A 17,494-nucleotide genomic window follows, 5' to 3' on the forward strand; every position below is an offset into this window, starting at 1 on the left:
AATCCCGCCGGGAAAACCGCGGAAAGTTACTGTTCTTGGTAATTCCACCTAAAATCGCCAACTTCCTGTCCGGATATTACCAGGAATGACATGAATATAAAACAGACTGCAGAGATGTGAATTTCCGTCGGGAAATTACCAGAAACTTCGGGAAAGCACCTGTCTTAGAAAATTTCCCGCTTTTCCTTATATTTAGTCCCACCGGGAAAACCAGCAGGATCTAGGGAAATCAGACACTATCCTGGCACTCAAAAGACGCCCAATTTGTTATGTTTACTATTTTTTTTAAAGTCCTGATAACTACCCAATAGTGCTCCCGTTTTTCCTGGTAACTTCCCAAATACGTTCCCGGTAATCCCGCTAAAGATTTCAGGATCTTGCTATTACTTACCACCAATTACCAATCCCTGTGGAAGTTCAGGTAAATTTCCCACTGGGAAATGAGCAAACATAAACGGGAAAATTACCGGGATTTTATCATAATTAACCATAATCGACGCTCTGGGTATATATATATATATATATATATATATATATATATATATATATATATATATATATATATATATACATATATATATATATATATATATATATATATATATATATACAATAACGCAGAAATGACTTTAACTTCTTGCGAACAAGATGTGGTTGAAGAAGCAATCTTGAATTGAGTCCCGTTTTTGAGACAATATTCATGCGAAAACCAGTTTCATAATGACCTTAAGTAACATTATTTTTCTTATCTATTCAACCCTTGGAAACCCTAACTCTGAATAACTGAATAATGCGAACATATCTTTCTTTTTCAGCCAAATGGAACATGTTTGTAAAAGTTTTTTTTCAATTCTCAAATTTTTGAACAATTTTAAATAAAAATTTTTGACATAAAAATGGAGTACCGTAGTGTTTAGATAAGTTTCACTCCTGTTATATTCAAAACTGAGATTTAGACATTGACTAAAGAAAATGTGTATTCTTTCATCTATGAACTTCGTAATCTCACTTTTTGAACATAAAAAGAACTAAAGCTTCAAACGCCTGAATGAATTGAAAAGCAGAAAGCAGAGAGAGTGATTTCTAGTTCATGCTGCGTTCTTTAAAGAGAGCGCGAAAAAAGAATTGCTGAGCTAGTGAAACCTTTTGAGCTCGTGACGCTTTTTCTAAGCAGTTTTTTCAATGTTGCTTTACTTTTTTGGTATAAGTGGTTGTCATTAATTACATTAACAAGTAATTGTTTGCTTGCGAAGATCTGTTTATTGAGCTGTTTATTAGTGTCCAGGGTAGTTTTTTGGCTATGATTGTTTTTCATGTGGGTCTTCATGCTCTTTTAATTTTCCTTTTACCACTTGGAGATTAATTAAAATGAAGAAAAACAGTCTAAATTTTAACAGTTTTTTTGCTCATTTTTTTCAAGTTTTTTTTCTAATTACTGCTTCAGTATAATTTTCGTAATCAATTGTTTATTGAGAGTGGGCTTTAAGTTTATTGTGACTTTATGAATGCAATTAAAGCTTTGTTAGCACATATACTTTTAGTAAAAATAAATAAAAAATAGCAGTTTTTTGGATCTTTTAATTCTTTCTCTTGTTTTAAGTGTTTTCCGGTGCGTATTTTCAACAATTAAGCAAAAAATGCTTCGTAAAGTGCCTTAAAGTACGTCTGTTGAAGCCCTATAATTTCTAGAGAACACTATTAAATGTTTAACAGATTTCTTAAACTGTGTTCTTTAGTTTTTACTTTTCTTTTTCTCGGGATTTCTACTTTTTCAAAGTGTTTCGATTGTTATGCTTTTTCTAATATCCTCCCTCATCTCAACGTACTTTTGAACAGAAATTTGTTTCCCTTTACTTTAATTCACAGATTTCAAACATTTTGCCTGAACATATTTGACTTCTCCAGGCTATTTTCACTCTCTCATTCTGTTCAAAGTGCTTTTAAGCATAAGCTGATCAGAACCACAATCTGGAATCAACAGAGTTAGTAACGAAAAACTAGATTAAAAATAGGAAGAGGATAATCTCATAAAAGCCAATTTTTTATGACCGCTATCTAAGTTTTGTTCTTATAAAACTTAGTTACCATGTCTAATGCTTATTTGTTTTGATGGAGCATCTATGTATATGTATGTTAGCATCTCTATCCTCTCAATCAGAAAAAAAGTGTCTGTCTGAGTAGGGATTGGGGTCGTAATAGTTCACATTTTTTAATATTTTTGTACAGAAATCAATTTCTTCATTTTCCCTTTCAATACCAATCGAGTTTATGCGAATCAAGGTCGGCTATTTTTCATCAATCTGCCGGAAATTTTTCTAGTATAAACAGTTTTTCGAACAAAAATTGGCTAAATTAGACAATCTATTATCTTACGTTGTTATTGGAGTTGCAACTTTTGAAAAATATTTTTAAATTTGTCTTTTCCTTTCTACTTTGTTCTCACTTTGTTTTTTATTTCAAATTGAGTGGTACAATGAAGTAAATAGTGTCGCTAGTTCAATTAGTGATTCGCTACAGCGTAAGTTAAGTTCTTTTTCGAGTCGTTTCCGGAGACTACCGGCTATGTTTTTCTTAAAGATCCCTTCACCCATTCTTATGGTTCTTGAAGTCAAATTGAAGTGACGGTTTCGGTCACACCGAAACAGGAAGTGAAGCGAAGAAGCGAGATTTTCGCTTTGATTTTTACTGTTTTTTTTTTAAATTTTTTTGGGTTTTTTATCTTAATGGTTTTTCTAATTCAGTTTTTCCTAATTGTAGGTCGGTACGTCTCCTGCTATTTTTTATTTTGATTGTGAAATATTTTTCTGGAGCTGTTGTTCTTTATACACCTCCGTCCGTTTCCTTTACTGAAAGAAAACTAGATTTTAGATTTTCTTTCTGTTAAGAAGTTGATTTTAGAATGTGGCTGTAGTGTGTTATTACAATAATAATTTTGAACAAATTTGAAATTTGATCGTTTATTTTTAATCATGCTCTTTCTATTGTAACGTTTTTTTTTAAAGTCGAAAATCTTATTTTATAGCAACGGGTGAGAAAGCATTTCATTAATGGTAAAATGTGGTAAATTGTACAGGTAGAACAGAAGGGAGCGAAAATTATAATCAAGTTTTGATATTTAGAATTAAATTTAAGGAAAACTTTGACCAAGGAAACCAGTTTTTCAAAATTTTTCTATAAATACGAGTCGATAAGCATGAAAAATAACAAAACAAACAATTTTATTGAAAATCTTGCACATCACTTCATTTATTGATCAGCCGCCACTTCAATAACTTTCATCTATTTCACCAAAAAGCTTCCCTCAAATCAAAATTCTTCGCAAAAATAAGCGCACAGTCCTTTGCCTCAAATAAAAATTTAAAAAAAAATATTCACGAAAAAGGGATTTAAAACTTTAGTTCAAGTTTTACAACTTGTATTTTGGCAAAAATTGTGCGCTGAAATTTAACTTCAAATGGCCCACTTCTCTTAACTTGGTCCCTTTTTCGCTTGGATGCAAGTATTGAATTTGCTTTCGAACCCAAAAAAACGGCTTTTAACTCAGAAATGTGACTGCATAGCCACTCAATATTTAACTAGGCTTGCCAATTGAAACGAAACATGATACACCGATACTATGTTATGCAAGATCTGGATAATTGGTGCAAAAATTGGAAAATCATACCAGGAGTTGGCAGAGCCAATATTTCATTTCCTCTGAATAGCTTGTGAAGATCTTAACAAGAAATATCAAAAAATGGTGGCTTGACGCAATAACCTGGCAAGATCTATCATAATGTTAACCTTAATCTTTGAAATCTTGGTATATATGAAGACAGTTTTCGAAGCAATTTAAGATAGAAAAAAATGTGGAAAGATCTTTGAAAAATTAGCCATGCCTCAATGCGTTCCTTTCCTATCAAATCTATCAAATTTCGTTTCACTTGGTGATACCAATTAAACTCCTTCTTAACCTGTACTATTCTGTTGGCGTAAGAATATTTCAAACATCTGTTGACTTTCAGATGCGGAGCAAGACAGTCAGTGAGCCACATTGGCTCAACCCAAATTGTTTCTTGCCCTCTGATGACCTGAGAGACTACTGGACATACTCTGGCTCCACAACCTTCCCTCCAATCACCGAGGAAGTCACCTGGATTGTTTATAGATACCCGCTCACCATCTCACCAAAACAGGTTAATAATTCCCCCTCTCCCACCCCAATCTCAGCCCTCTCCCCCTCTCCCACCCCATCTGAATTTTCGTGAGATATGCGGTGAAATGCGGTGAAAAAAAGTTTTTTCACAGCGTATTTTTTACATCTTTTTGCGGTGAATGCGGTGAATGCGGTGAATGCGGTGAATCGCGGTGAATTACTTGTTGTTGCCGCGTTTTTGCTATTCTTACAAAAGAAACTACCGCAAACGGGTTTGAACCTCTCATCTCCTGCAAATCTTCGATTTCTTATTCCACTGCGGCAGCTGTCGCTTAATTTAATGCTATTTCTTGTGAATTTAAATCAGATTCAGTAAACGTTGGAAAACAATGCGTTGAGTTGTTCTGTAAGAAATGCGGTGAATTTAGAGGTGAATTTTTGTAAGAAATGCGGTGAAATGCGCTGAATTGTTTTTTTCACCGCATTCACCGCCTTTCTTACATTGATTCTCAACAAAAATCAATGCGAGGAATTTTTGTAAGAAATGCGGTGAATTTTGCCGTGAATTTTTGTTAGAAATGGGGTGAAAATTGGCGATTTATTTTTTCTACGACATTCATTGCAATAACCGCATATCTTAAAAAATTCGCCCAAAAACCTCGACCCGGGTGTAAAAAAGAATTGTGCCATTAAGCTAATTAAATGGGAAAATCCTTGTTCCACCCTCTATGGAGTGGTGGAGGAGGGGGACGGGGGTCGGGGTTTCTATTTTAGCCAGATTTTTTTGTTCAAACAATTTTTTGTTGATTTGTCAATTGATATATTTTGAGGAGAGCTGAAAAACTGATGTTTTTTTGAAGAGCTGCAAAAAATTGAACTCACTGTTGAAAAAACGTTTTAAAGTCTTTCTCAGGAAAAGTTTCCAAATTTGTTCACTTTGCTCGCATTTTCGTTTGTCAAACATGCTGAAGTGTGCTTTACAACTATCAGATTATCCAATGTGATACCTGTAGGGCTTGAAATTAATACTACATTATTATTTCCGAAAGAAATGAAGGTAAGCACAGTTTGAACGCGGCTTTTCTAGCGGGAAAATGCTTCAATCACATTTTCATGTAATACCTGAGAAAAAGAGAGAGAAATAAGCCAAAAAAAATCAAGAAAAAAGTTTGTGGTGTTTTTTGCTTATCTAATTTGTTTTTGCCACAATTTTATTCTGAAATTGTATAAAAAGTTGACGGATATGCAGTATCGCAAATTTGCAAGTTTGATATAACGTGAAATTGATTAACTTACACTTTTATTAAAAGTTTTTTTTTGTTGTTACAGGTAAAATTTTGTATTGAAAAGATTTTTGTTTTGTTTCGCATAAATGAGAATGAACGACTCTCAAGATACTGTTGAAAATAAATCGTTTTTCATTACTTTTCAGTTCTATCAAATATAAAAGTTTCGCTAAGGGATCTGTTTGGTTTAGACATTTACAGTAGGCCCACTTTTTGCTTCATGGCAAATTTAAAGACAACAGAGCTATGCGTTTTTTACTTCTGCTTTTAGTTTTTTAAACCCCCCAAACAAAATTTTATTGTAATTTAATGGTTAATCGGATTTAAATGAACCGTGTTGCATTAATCAGAAATTGGTCACACAATTTTATGTCATTTGTTTTTGGTTTAAGAAAACGCTGATAAAAAGATAATAATAATAATTGGGTCACTATGGAATAAATAAGTTTTTTTTTACTAAATCAACATTCTCTTTTTCCCGCATCAATTGGAAGCCAACATTTTTCTTTTACAACACTTTTTACAGTCAGTCTTGTAGCCAGATTTGGTTCAATGAAAGGTTTCTATGTCATTTGATATGTTTTCATTACAGACCTGGTTTTTGTTCACGTAATGTATTTACGTCATTTGATACAAGTTTTTTTCTGTTTCAGATGACACAGTTTCGGAAACTGCGAGCTTTCACAAGAGAAGATTTGCCCGATCTTATGGATGGTAACATGTGTGATAACTTTAGACCCTGTCAGCCTATCGGAGACAGAAGCGTAAAATCATCATTCTCTTAGCCTCAAAGACACAAAAACGAAAATTTTTACTCAAAGCTCGGTCACATTCGACATTTTGACCTCTACGGCCACCCACTTATTCAAAAGTCAACAAAATACGTTACATCAAACTGGGTGAAACCCGTGAACAACTTTTCAACGTGCCTCATTTCTGCCCTGAAAAGGACCAAATTAATCTTCTCAACTGAAGTTAACCAGGTCGAGGTTTGCGCTCGAAGATTCTCCAAAAAGATGTGCAATGTTTGAACCTAATCATTGACGTCTAAGTGACGTCACAGCATTCAATCGACGTCATAATTAGCATCACGTTTTTGCCGACCTCATAAGGCCATTGATCTGCAGAAGTTTAATTTGTTCAGTTAGCTTAAAGAATTTGAGAAGGTTTCAAGGACTATCAAGGATTTCAGTCGGTTGAAACAACTACCAATTCCAAGTTTTTACAGAGGAAAAGATTTTATTTAAGATTAGAACTAGAATGTATGTTTATTAGCTAGATTGTAGATTTTTGTATATTCACACGTACACTCACTGATTTTTTTCTGAAATTGATTATTTTCACACCGCTTTTTTTATTTGGATTGAGAACTGTGGCTTGTTCATTTATTTTGTCCCCAATCACAATAGTATTTACGCAGAATAAGGTGAGCCTATCAGACAATCAAACACACATGGGGTGGGGGTATGAGTAATGGTAAATATAGGAATTAGGCTCACCTGTCGGCAAATTTTCATGCCCGATTCCTACATTTACCATTTACTATACAATTTAGATTTTTTTTTGCGTAGAGACTTTTTATACACTACTAGCATAAAAATGCGGAGTAAAAATTTGCCGTTAAATCAGGATGATTCCTATATTTACCATTACTGGTATGGTTAAGAGTCAATTTATTACATAGACGAGTTCTCGTGTGGAAATCTGCCTCAATAAGGAGCTTGAGTCCGATCATCAACCAAGATAGGTTTTTTGCCCTGTCAATTAATTTGTGATAAGTATTTGTCCTATATGGTCCAAAATAAGGCGATGTATGTGAGAACTAGGGTTAATCGCGAAAAAAACTACATGACATTTCATTTCGAAATCCAAAAAAATGACAATGCGAGAGGATTAAATCAAAGAACAATACTGATTCTACAAAACTACGCAGAAAATGAAAAAAAACCGTTGAAATCAAATTTTGTCACTTGTGCCATACTTGTTTCATATTCACGAATACTACTTGGATATTTCCGCCAAAAACTAGCAACTATTTATAGATACTTCCATGGCTAATTAGCGCATGTCTCTGTTTGCATAAGTACTAGGTACAGACATGAACAAAGTTCAGCTAAACTCTGAGCATGACAGATGGTCGTTTTTAAAATAACCTCTGAAAAGCACTTTGAAATAATTCACTTGGGGAAATTCCGCGAAGTGAACAAGAAACTGCTTGAACTAAGAAACCTCTTACGTTGAAGATTGCGCTTTTTACATCAGATACTTGCTTACTTTAATTTTTGCGATTTTCACTTGGCCAACCAGAAATGAAAACAACCGAGAACAGGTTGACTGCATATCATTTTTTGTCAACGCCTGATACATTGAATTTGGATATTTTGCATATGTGACTATAAAATTTGCTCTATTTGGGAATTGAGATATACAAAATCGAAAAGTCTATTAGAGAATCAGGTATTAAAAAACCAAAGCTAAATAGTTCGAAAAACCAATTCAATAGAATATATGGAATAAAGAAAAGCGGCCCCGTTGATGCTCACATTGAGAAACTAGCTCGTAGTAAACGTATGTATTGTTTTCTCCTGACAAAAGATGTCAGGTAAACAACGGATCGTAGACCTTGTCTTCAACATCCGATACAATTTAATTTTTTTCTGACCGTATATATGCTAACGATTTTGCTACAACAACTTTGTTGTACTAAATTTTTTATTGAGCAACTTTTTACAAAATATTTAACAGGGTTGGCATCAAACCTATAAAAACTTGTGTTATAGAGTCCATTCTGCGACTTCAGTGGTTTGGACTTCATAAAGTTGTTTTCTTTTAAAAATGACGTTTTGTGTCTAGGCTCGAATTTCGGAGACTCAGAAAGAATGTCATAGGGTATATTACACTCTTCTGTAACACTATTTCAAATTGTGCAGCATTTCCGAAAATGAATTAAAAAAAGAAAGCTGAACACTATCAATAAAAAACCCAGTCTGTGACTTCATTGGAAAAGACAATCTCTATAAAGAAACGACTCTCAAGCTCTTACTCGACTTCATTGTATTCAGTTGTTTTTAGTTTTCCTTCATTAAAATTATTAAGCAAAAATTTGCAATTTTCTTGTCCTTAGGATGCATGAGCATAAAGAAAAACTTTACGATACGACAGAGACTAATTTAAAAAAAAAATTTTGTTCAGAATTTGGGAAAACACCGGAAAAAACACATTGCTAAAGTAATGGGTTTAAGATTAACTTGTGCACACATCTATAAGAAGCAACAGTGAAACAACAAAGAACGTGCGGAAAAACATAAATGTGTAACAAATTGTGCTTATTAAATATACGATTCTTAAAACAGTATCTTGAACAACTTAAAAACTATTGGGAAGACTGGAACCAGTATCAACCAGCAAATATACCAACATTAATCTGGTCTACCGATGACATATAAATCAGAGCTAATACACTTGCAACGTGTAATGAAATTGCAACCAGCAGTCTTGAAGGTATTGGTGGAGTTTTAGGAGTCTTTTTTATCATACAATTTGAGAATAATATGAGCTGTAATCAAACAGAAAAGAGACGTCTTTCGTCACAAATAGATATAAAAAAAACAAACTATCCAGTTGACAAAATTCCGAACTTTGCATCCGATCTAATATTGTCTCTAGGTGTAAAGAGATGAAAAAAAAATTTGTGGGGCTGTTGTTATAGACACTCTAAAAATTAACAGAAAATGATATACGTTAGTGCAATATTTGGAAAATTGGCATATTGTGGACTCATATGAATGATGAGAATTTGGCAACTCTTATAACACCAATGGTTGCTGTTTTCAAATAATTGTAAAACCTCAGTTTTATGAAAGAATTGTAAAAGAAGAAGGTTTTCGTACAAAAAATGATGCAATTGATGTTTATAAATTGGGCAACCCCCTTATTATGGAAAATGGTCTTAGTTATTTCCATAGAAAAATTGAGAATCAGCATCCCAAAAAGGCAAGAAAAGATGATAATTATGAGAAAAATAAGCATATTTGTCTCCTGAAGAACCTGCATCAGGTAAGAGGTAAGGGGATGCTAATCCTCGTCGTCATCATTTGTTTTTTTTCCAACTGCAAAAATGCTATCGTTTTCGCTATGAAGTTTTTGCTGTAGTTTTTTTTCAAGGACCTTTGAACAAAAAATCTAATAGGGCGTGACATCAAACATGTTAATATAATGTTGATTTTTAGAGTCCATTCTGCGACTACAATGGCCTTGGATTCCAAAAAATTATATTTTTTGTAAGGTTGTGTTGTGGCTAGGTTGCGACACCGGCGGACTCAGAATGATTGTTCTAGTGTACATTACACTCTGCAGTTTTATTCTTCAAGTTTGGTAAATTTTCCAAATATAAATTTTAAAAAATATTAAGTTCAACTCGATCAATAAAAGAGCCTAGTCTGAGACTTCCGAGGTTAAGATATCTTAGATAGGAAAAAATTATCAATTTTTTATTCGACTGAGGAGGACTAAGTTGTTTTTAGTTTACCTTCTTCAAAATAAATAAGTATGAAAAGAGAGATTCTCTCCGTCTTATTATACACGAGCATCGAAAACATTTTTTCGACGGAAACCATTTTAACAAAAATTTTGAATTGAAAACTGGAGCAAAGTCAGGGAAAAAAAATAATACCATTTTTCTCAAAGCAAATTCATTGATCTTAAGATTAATATCGGCACAGATCTATAACAATATCAATAAATCAACAACACACGCGAAGAAATGGGCCTTTATGTGTGTCAGTTGAGCATGTTTGGAGTACGACAAAAAACTGAGCTCCCTTATTGGTTCTAAAAGTAGGTTACAGACCTCCAGATTCACAATTCCGTAACGATAGTTCGTCTGCCTTTCTTTATAATGCTGCTGTTTACTGTTTTAATTTTTTAGTGCTTTGGATTTTGAAGACCGTTGAAGAAAGTTACCCCTGGGATTCGTGAAAACTAACGTATGCTGTTGGACACGTACCTCAATAATCGCAAACGTCTAATAGAAAACAGCGATCCCAAATCTACTCAGCGAAAATTGAAAAAGATGATATTTGCAAATAGATGACGCAGGTGGGTATCAATTTATTGAGTAGTCAAAGAAAAATCTAAAAAATGCATTGAATACTTTTTGATGAAACTTTGTAGGTTCTTCGAGGTATTGTCCTTGCGCGTTTTAGGAGAATTACGGGCGATCGATGTACCGATCTTCATTGAAAAGAAACGTTTTCTCACTACTTTCATAGGCACAATGGCGGGAGTCCACATAGAGACCTCAAGTTCACATTTCGCAGATTATTTAAGTTTTTTTTTATTTCTAGAATGTTCTTCTCATTTCGGTCGGCGGCCTCAGTTAGCATTCCACTTCTCAATTGTGAGAACCACAATCAGTTACTGACTTGCAAAAACTAGTCTTATTTGGCAAAGTAGAGGTTACGACAGCATCTTTTGATTAGAAATATGAAGTTGCGAATTTGTTTTAACTGAAGTGAGGGTTTGCGAATTTCAGAATTATGAAATTATTAAAAGATTAGCTTAAACATTTGCTTTTACTGGATTGTCTAATAGCTGAATGAAGTTGTTTTCTGTAACCGCTTGTTTTCATTTTATCTCTGCAGTTATAAAGCCACTGGTATCTTATGGAACCCCCCGTTACGTATCGCATGTAATTTCTCTTTTTATATTAATAGTTGTGTAAAACTGCATCAGGTGAATTTTGAGGTTGCATATAACTTGCGAACACTATGATGACGAAAGTGGGGGAGGGACCAAAAAAGTTGAAAAACTCTTTTGTTTTAGTTCTGAGTTGCGGCAGTGTCATCACAAAAGGCCGTCCACTTTAGAAGAAGGGGATGACGTCTTGTTTTTTTTAACAATTTAAGCAGCATTATTGTGTTTTGTCTAAATAACTTTTATTTTAGCAGTTCTTACGATTTCTTCAATAGCTGCAAAACAAAGGTGAATGAAGCCTTATGATAGTAAAATCAATGAAATTTTCTATAGAAAGTCATAACAAATTAATTTATTTTCGAAACTAACGAGGCCAATTTTGTTGTGACCGTGTTGTAGTAGATTTTAAAAAATTAAGGCTGCTCACAGCTTTAATGATTTTTTTAAATATACTACAACATGTTCAAAACAAAATTTGCCTCTTTAGTTCTGAAAATAGAAAAAAATCTGTTTTGATAGTTGGTAACTCAATGATTTTACCAACAAACGGCCTCATTCACCTTCGATATGCGGTTTTAAAGAAATCGGAAGCACTGCCAAAATAGAGGTCATTTAGACAAAACACAATCATCATGCGAATTGCGATTGCATCAATTGGGCTGTAAAAGATTTGAATGTTGCTCGTTGTTGGTTTAATGGAATACCCTACATGGTGGTTACCTTAAAATTAGCGACAAATTGTCGGTTCCTAGAAATTTGAACTACAGCAACCATTAAGATAATGTACTAAATAGCTGGAAAAGAATCTTTAAGTTGTTAATAATACATATACGTCATCCCTTCCTTCTAATGTGGACCGCCTTTTGTCATGATATTGCTGTATTCCAGATGAATAACTTTAACTGCATAGCAAATAGGAATAGAAGCGGTTACGGAAAACAACTTCATTCAGCTATTAGGCAATCCAGTAAAAGCATTTTTTTGCTAACCTTTTAGAAAATTCTTAATTCTGGAAATCGCAAACAATGAATTCAGGTAACAAAATCTTCGCACTCGACTTTTCTAAACAAAAAATGAAATAGTAGAGCCTCTGCTGTCGTTACCTCTACTTTGCCTATTAATCCTAGAATTCGAAAATCAGCAACTGATTGTGGTTCTCAAACTTGAGAAATAGAATGCTAGGTAAGTGCGGAGATTTTGTGAACGGTTGTTTCTATTCCACTAGTCTCTTTGTGTCAGTCAGCAAAAAGTAATTCTAGCTTTAGGATTGTTCTCTCTTTGCATTTTTTAAAATTATTTTTTAAAAAATGAAAAAAATTGAGGTTTTTGGGCTATGGAAAATTTTGAATGAGTTTTTATTATGGTGAGACGGTTCTGTTTCCCGCAAAAAATGAAGCTGATAAAACAATGTGGAGGTAAAACTTGCAGCGCATTTAGCTTTCTGCGTTTTAATGAGAGACAATTACGGTAACTTCTTAAATAGATTTGCTCAAAAACGAGCTCCTTGCCATATTTTTCTAATGAAGGTTACCCCATAAAATTAGCGAAAAATTTTTGGATCCTAGGAATGTGATCTATAGCATCTATTGAGAGAATCTATTACAAAGCTGGAGAAAATTTTTTATATTTTTAATGAAATAAGTCGTCATCCCCTTGTTCTAATTTAGACCGCCCTTTGTGATGATATTGCTGTATTCCAGAAAGAAATATTATAACTGCAGGGATAATATGAAAACAAGCGGTTACAGAAAACGACTTCATTCAGCTATTAGAAAATCTTGTGAAAGCAATTTTTCATGCTAATCTTCTAAAATGTTCTTAATTCTGGAAAGTGAAAACAATTACATCAGATAACAAATATTTCGCAACTTGATATTTCAAAACAAAAATTGTAACAGTAGAGCCGCTGCTGTCTTAATTTCTATTTTAACAAATGAACCGCAGAGATCGCAAATCAGCAACGGATTGTGGTTCTCACACTTGAGAAGTAGAATGCCAAATAAGTGCGGAGGTTTTTTGAATGGTCGTTTCTATTCCACTAATCTCTATGTGTCAATCAGCAAAATGTGATCTTAGCTTTAGGATTATTCTCTCTTTGCTTTTTTTAAAATAATTTTTTAAAATGAGAAAACTGATGTCGTTGGGCCATGGAATTTTTGGACTGAGTTTTTATTATGGTGAGGCGGCTCTGTTTTCCGCGAAAAAATGATGCTGATAAAGTAATGTGGGGGTAAAACTTGCAGCGCATTTAGTTTTCTGCGTTTTAATGAGAGACAATTACGGTAACTCCCTATATAGATTTGCTCAAAAACCAGCTCCTCGTCATATCTTTCTAATGAGGGTTACCCCATAAAATCAGCGAAAAATTTTTGGATCCTAGGAATGTGATCTATAGCATCTATTGAGAGAATCTATTACAAAGCTGGAGAAAATTTTTTAAATTTTTAATGAAAAAAGTCGTAATCCCCTTGTTCTAATTTAGACCGCCCTTTGTGATCATAATGCTGTATTCCAGAAAGAAATATCATAACCGCAGGAATAATATGAACACAAGCGGTTACAGAAATCGACTTCATTCAGCTATTAGACATTCTTGTGAAAGCAATTTTCATACTAATCTTCTAAAATGTTCTTAATTCTGGAAAGTGAAAACAAATACATCAGATAACAAATATTTCGCAACTTGATATTTCAAAACAAAAATTGTAACAGTAGAGCCACTGCTGTCTTAATTTTATTTTAACAAATGTACCGTAGAGATCGCAAATCAGCAACGGATTGTGGTTCTCACACTTGAGAAGTAGAATGCCGAATAAGTGCGGAGGTTTTGTGAACGGTCGTTTCTATGCCACTAATCTCTATGTGTCAATCAGCAAAATATGATCTTAGCTTTAGGATTATTCTCTCTTTGCTTTTTTTTAAATAATTTTTTAAAATCAGAAAAATTGATGATTTTGGGCCATGGAATTTTTGGAATGAGTTTTTATTATGGTGAGGCGGCTCTGTTTTCCGCGAAAAAATGATGCTGATAAAACAATGTGGCGGTAAAACTTGCAGCGCATTTAGTTTTCTAAGTTTTAATGAGAGACAATTACGGTGTCTTCCTAAATAGATTTGGCCAAAAACCAGCTCTTCGCCATATTTTTCTAAAGAAGGCTACCCCATAAAATCAGCGAAAAATTTTTGGATCCTAGGAATGTGATCTATAGCATCTATTGAGAGAATCTATTACAAAGCTGGAGAAAATTTTTTATATTTTTAATGAAATAAGTCGTCATCCCCTTGTTCTAATTTAGACCGCCCTTTGTGATGATAATGCTGTATTCCAGAAACAAATATTATAACTGCAGGAATAATATGAAAACAAGCGGTTACAGAAAACGACTTCATTCAGCTATTAGACAATCTTGTGAAAGCAATTTTTCATACTAATCTTCTAGAAATTTCTTAATTCTGGAAAGTGAACACAATTACTTCAGATAACAGAAATTTCGCAACTTGATATTTCAAAACAAAAACTGTAACAGTAGAGCCACTGCTGTCTTAATCTCTAAATTACCAAATGAACAGTAGAATTCAAAAATTAGCAACGGATTGTGGTTCTCACACTTGAGAAGTACAATGCTATTAATTAAGAATTTCCAAAAAGATTAGCCTAACAAACTGCTTTCACAAGATTGTCTAATAGCTGAATGAAGTTGTCTTCCGTAACGGCTTCTTTTTCTATTTGCAGTTAAAGTTTTTCATCTGGAATGCAGCAATATTATGACAAAAAGCCGTCCACAGTAGAAGAAGGGGATGACCTCTTGTTTCATTAAAATATTAAAAATTCTTTTCTAGCTCCATAGTAGTCCCTTTCAAAAAATGCTGTACATCAAATTTCTAGGATCGAAAACTTTTTTGCCAACTTCAAGGTAACCATCATGTACTTTATGCAATTACAACAACAAAGAGCAACATTCGGATCTTCTACAGCTCAATTGATGCAATCCCAGTTTGAAGGATTGTTGTAAACTTTCTGAATCACTTTCATTACCACCACATTGTTTTATCAATTTCATTTTTTCGCGGAAAACAGAGCCGCCTCACCATAATAAAAACTAATTCGAAATGTTCCGTGGCCCAAAAATCTCAATTTTTCTCTTTATTAAAAAAATGACTTAAAAAATTGCAAAGAGAGAACAATTCTAAAGCTAGGGTTACAAAGACTAGTGGAATAGAAACAACCGTTCACAAAACCTCCACACTTAATTAGCATTCTACTTCTCAAGTCTGAGAACCACAATCAGTTGCTGATTTGCGAACTCTAGGATTATTTGGCAAAGTAGAAGTAACGACAGCAGAGGCTCTACTATTTCCTTTTTTGTTTAGAAAAGTCGAGGTGCGAAGATTTTTTTTACCTGAATTGATTGTTTGCGATTTCCAGAATTAAGAATTTCCTAAAAGGTTAGCATAAAAAATTGCTTTTACTGGATTGCCTAATAGCTGAATGAAGTTGTGTTCCGTAACCATTTCTTTTCCTATTTGCATTTTTCATCTGGAATGCAGCAATATCATGACAAAAGGCGTTCCACATTAGAAGAAGCGTTTCATTAAAATATTAAAAATTCTTTTTTAGCTCCATAGTAGACCCTTTCAAAAAATGCTGTATATCAAATTTCTAGGATCGAAAAATAAATTTTTCGCTAACTTCAAGGTAACCATCACGTACGGTATGCAATTACAACAACAAAGAGCAATATTCAGATCTCTTCTACAGCTCAATTGATGCAATCCCAGTTCGCAGGATTGTTCTAATTTGTCTGAATAACTTTCATTTTAGCAGTTCTTTCGATTTTTTCAATGGTCGTAAAACGAAGGTGTATTAAGCCTTTTGTTGGCAAAATATTGAAATTTTTGCTATCAGAACTCATAACAGATTTGTCTATTTTCAAAACAAAAAAGAACAAGTTTGATGTGTCATTGTTTTATTAGATTAAAAAATAATTAATGCTGTCAGAGTTGCCCATATATTTCTTTTTTCTACAATTTCCCTGACAAACTGCGTACAGGTTTCTTTCTTCAAAAATATCTCCAAAATCTACAATGACAAAAATTGACAAAAATTTTTCTCATAAGAAAAATATGGCGAGGAGCTGGTTTCTGAGCTAATCTATTTATGAAGTCACCGTAATTCTCACGCATTAAAACGCAGAGAACTAAATGCATGCTCTGCAAGCTTTACCCCCACATTGTTTTGTCGGATTAATTTTTTTTTGTGGAAAACAGAGCCGTCTTACCAGAATAAAAACTATTTCAAAATATTCCATGGCTCAAAAACCCCAATTTTCCTCAAAATTAATTTAAAAAAATGCAAAGAGAGAAAAATCCTAAAGCTAGGATCTCATTTTGCTTTTTGACACACAGAGAATAGTCGAATAGAAACGGCCGTTCGAAAAACTTCCGCTCCTGATATTTTTAGTTAGCCGTTTTTTCCATGGACTTTTTAAACAATTATTACAACATGCAATGTGAACGGGGATGAATGTTTTATTTATCTCATTGATAATATATCCCAAGTGCACACTTAGAGTTACAAAATTTGCACAGAAAGGTTGGCATAATAGGCACCGTATTGGCCGAGAATATATAAGCAAGTTAAAAATATATTCGAGGTTTGTCTCTCCAATACCTGCGATAGCCCCTAAGAATTTCAATAGTGATTGCTCAAATCTGCAATGTCTCACCAAAGAAATCCAAAGTTTTAAAAATTTTTATCACTTTTTCCATGGGCTTGGAAGAAACTAGTGACGTTGTTACTGATTTTTAATTAATGACGTTGTTACTGATTTTTAGGAATTGAACTTAACGGTTTCCTAGGCAAAAACAGATAAAACTGCAGTTTTGTAGAGGCTGTGTCATGGTATCAACAAAACTTGTCATTTCGTCTTTTTTAACAAAAATATTCATTTTTTTTCATTCAAATTGTGTACATAACTATGAAATTTACTATGCACAGAAAACAAATGGTTTGGAAGGTAAAAATGGCAAAAAACAGAAGTTTTCCCTAAAACATATACATATTATGAGTTTTGAACATTTTGAATTTTGAGAAAAGTATAATATATTTTGAAAAGGTATCACAATAGCTTGGTAGTTTCCAGTGCTTTTCATGAGAAATCACGAGCAGTTTCCATATAATTAAATTTCACTTCATTCAAGTGTTGATTTAAGCTGACCGTTTGAAGCCCGGTATTGGTAGCATGGAATTTTCCAAATATTATCGACTTTTCATTTCTAACCAAAGTCGAAGGAAAAAGCATGGATGATGAAAATACATTCGGTCCCTCGAGACCACAGAAAGTGAATAAATCTTCATCGATGTGAACAAAATGTGATA

The 17,494-nt window shown here is 33.5% G+C and overlaps 3 protein-coding genes across 12 annotated transcripts in view; 2 read left to right on the forward strand and 1 right to left on the reverse strand.

The window, feature by feature from the left end:
• The window catches only part of LOC142339102 (carbonic anhydrase-related protein-like), an 82,458-nt gene extending 75,689 nt beyond the window's left edge, over positions 1 to 6,769 (forward strand). For all 7 annotated transcript variants that reach the window (XM_075388827.1, XM_075388830.1, XM_075388831.1 and 4 more), the window contains exons 9-10: positions 4,005 to 4,175; positions 6,075 to 6,769. In XM_075388827.1, coding sequence (XP_075244942.1) covers positions 4,005 to 4,175; positions 6,075 to 6,206 — 303 coding nt within the window. In that variant the 3' untranslated portion in view covers positions 6,207 to 6,769. The remainder of the gene's footprint in view (positions 1 to 4,004; positions 4,176 to 6,074) is intronic.
• The window catches only part of LOC142339105 (unconventional myosin-VI-like), a 223,680-nt gene that overhangs the window by 202,654 nt on the left and 3,532 nt on the right, over positions 1 to 17,494 (reverse strand). The window lies entirely within an intron of this gene.
• LOC142339107 (uncharacterized) overlaps positions 8,747 to 17,494 on the forward strand; it is a 382,233-nt gene continuing 373,485 nt past the window's right edge. For both annotated transcript variants that reach the window (XM_075388842.1, XM_075388843.1), the window contains exon 1: positions 8,747 to 8,756. The gene's annotated coding sequence lies outside the window, so the exon portion shown is untranslated. The remainder of the gene's footprint in view (positions 8,757 to 17,494) is intronic.

Source organism: Convolutriloba macropyga, chromosome 5, assembly GCF_964194025.1.
Source record: "Convolutriloba macropyga chromosome 5, txConMacr16.3, whole genome shotgun sequence".
Classification (NCBI taxonomy): Eukaryota; Metazoa; Xenacoelomorpha; order Acoela; family Convolutidae; genus Convolutriloba; species Convolutriloba macropyga.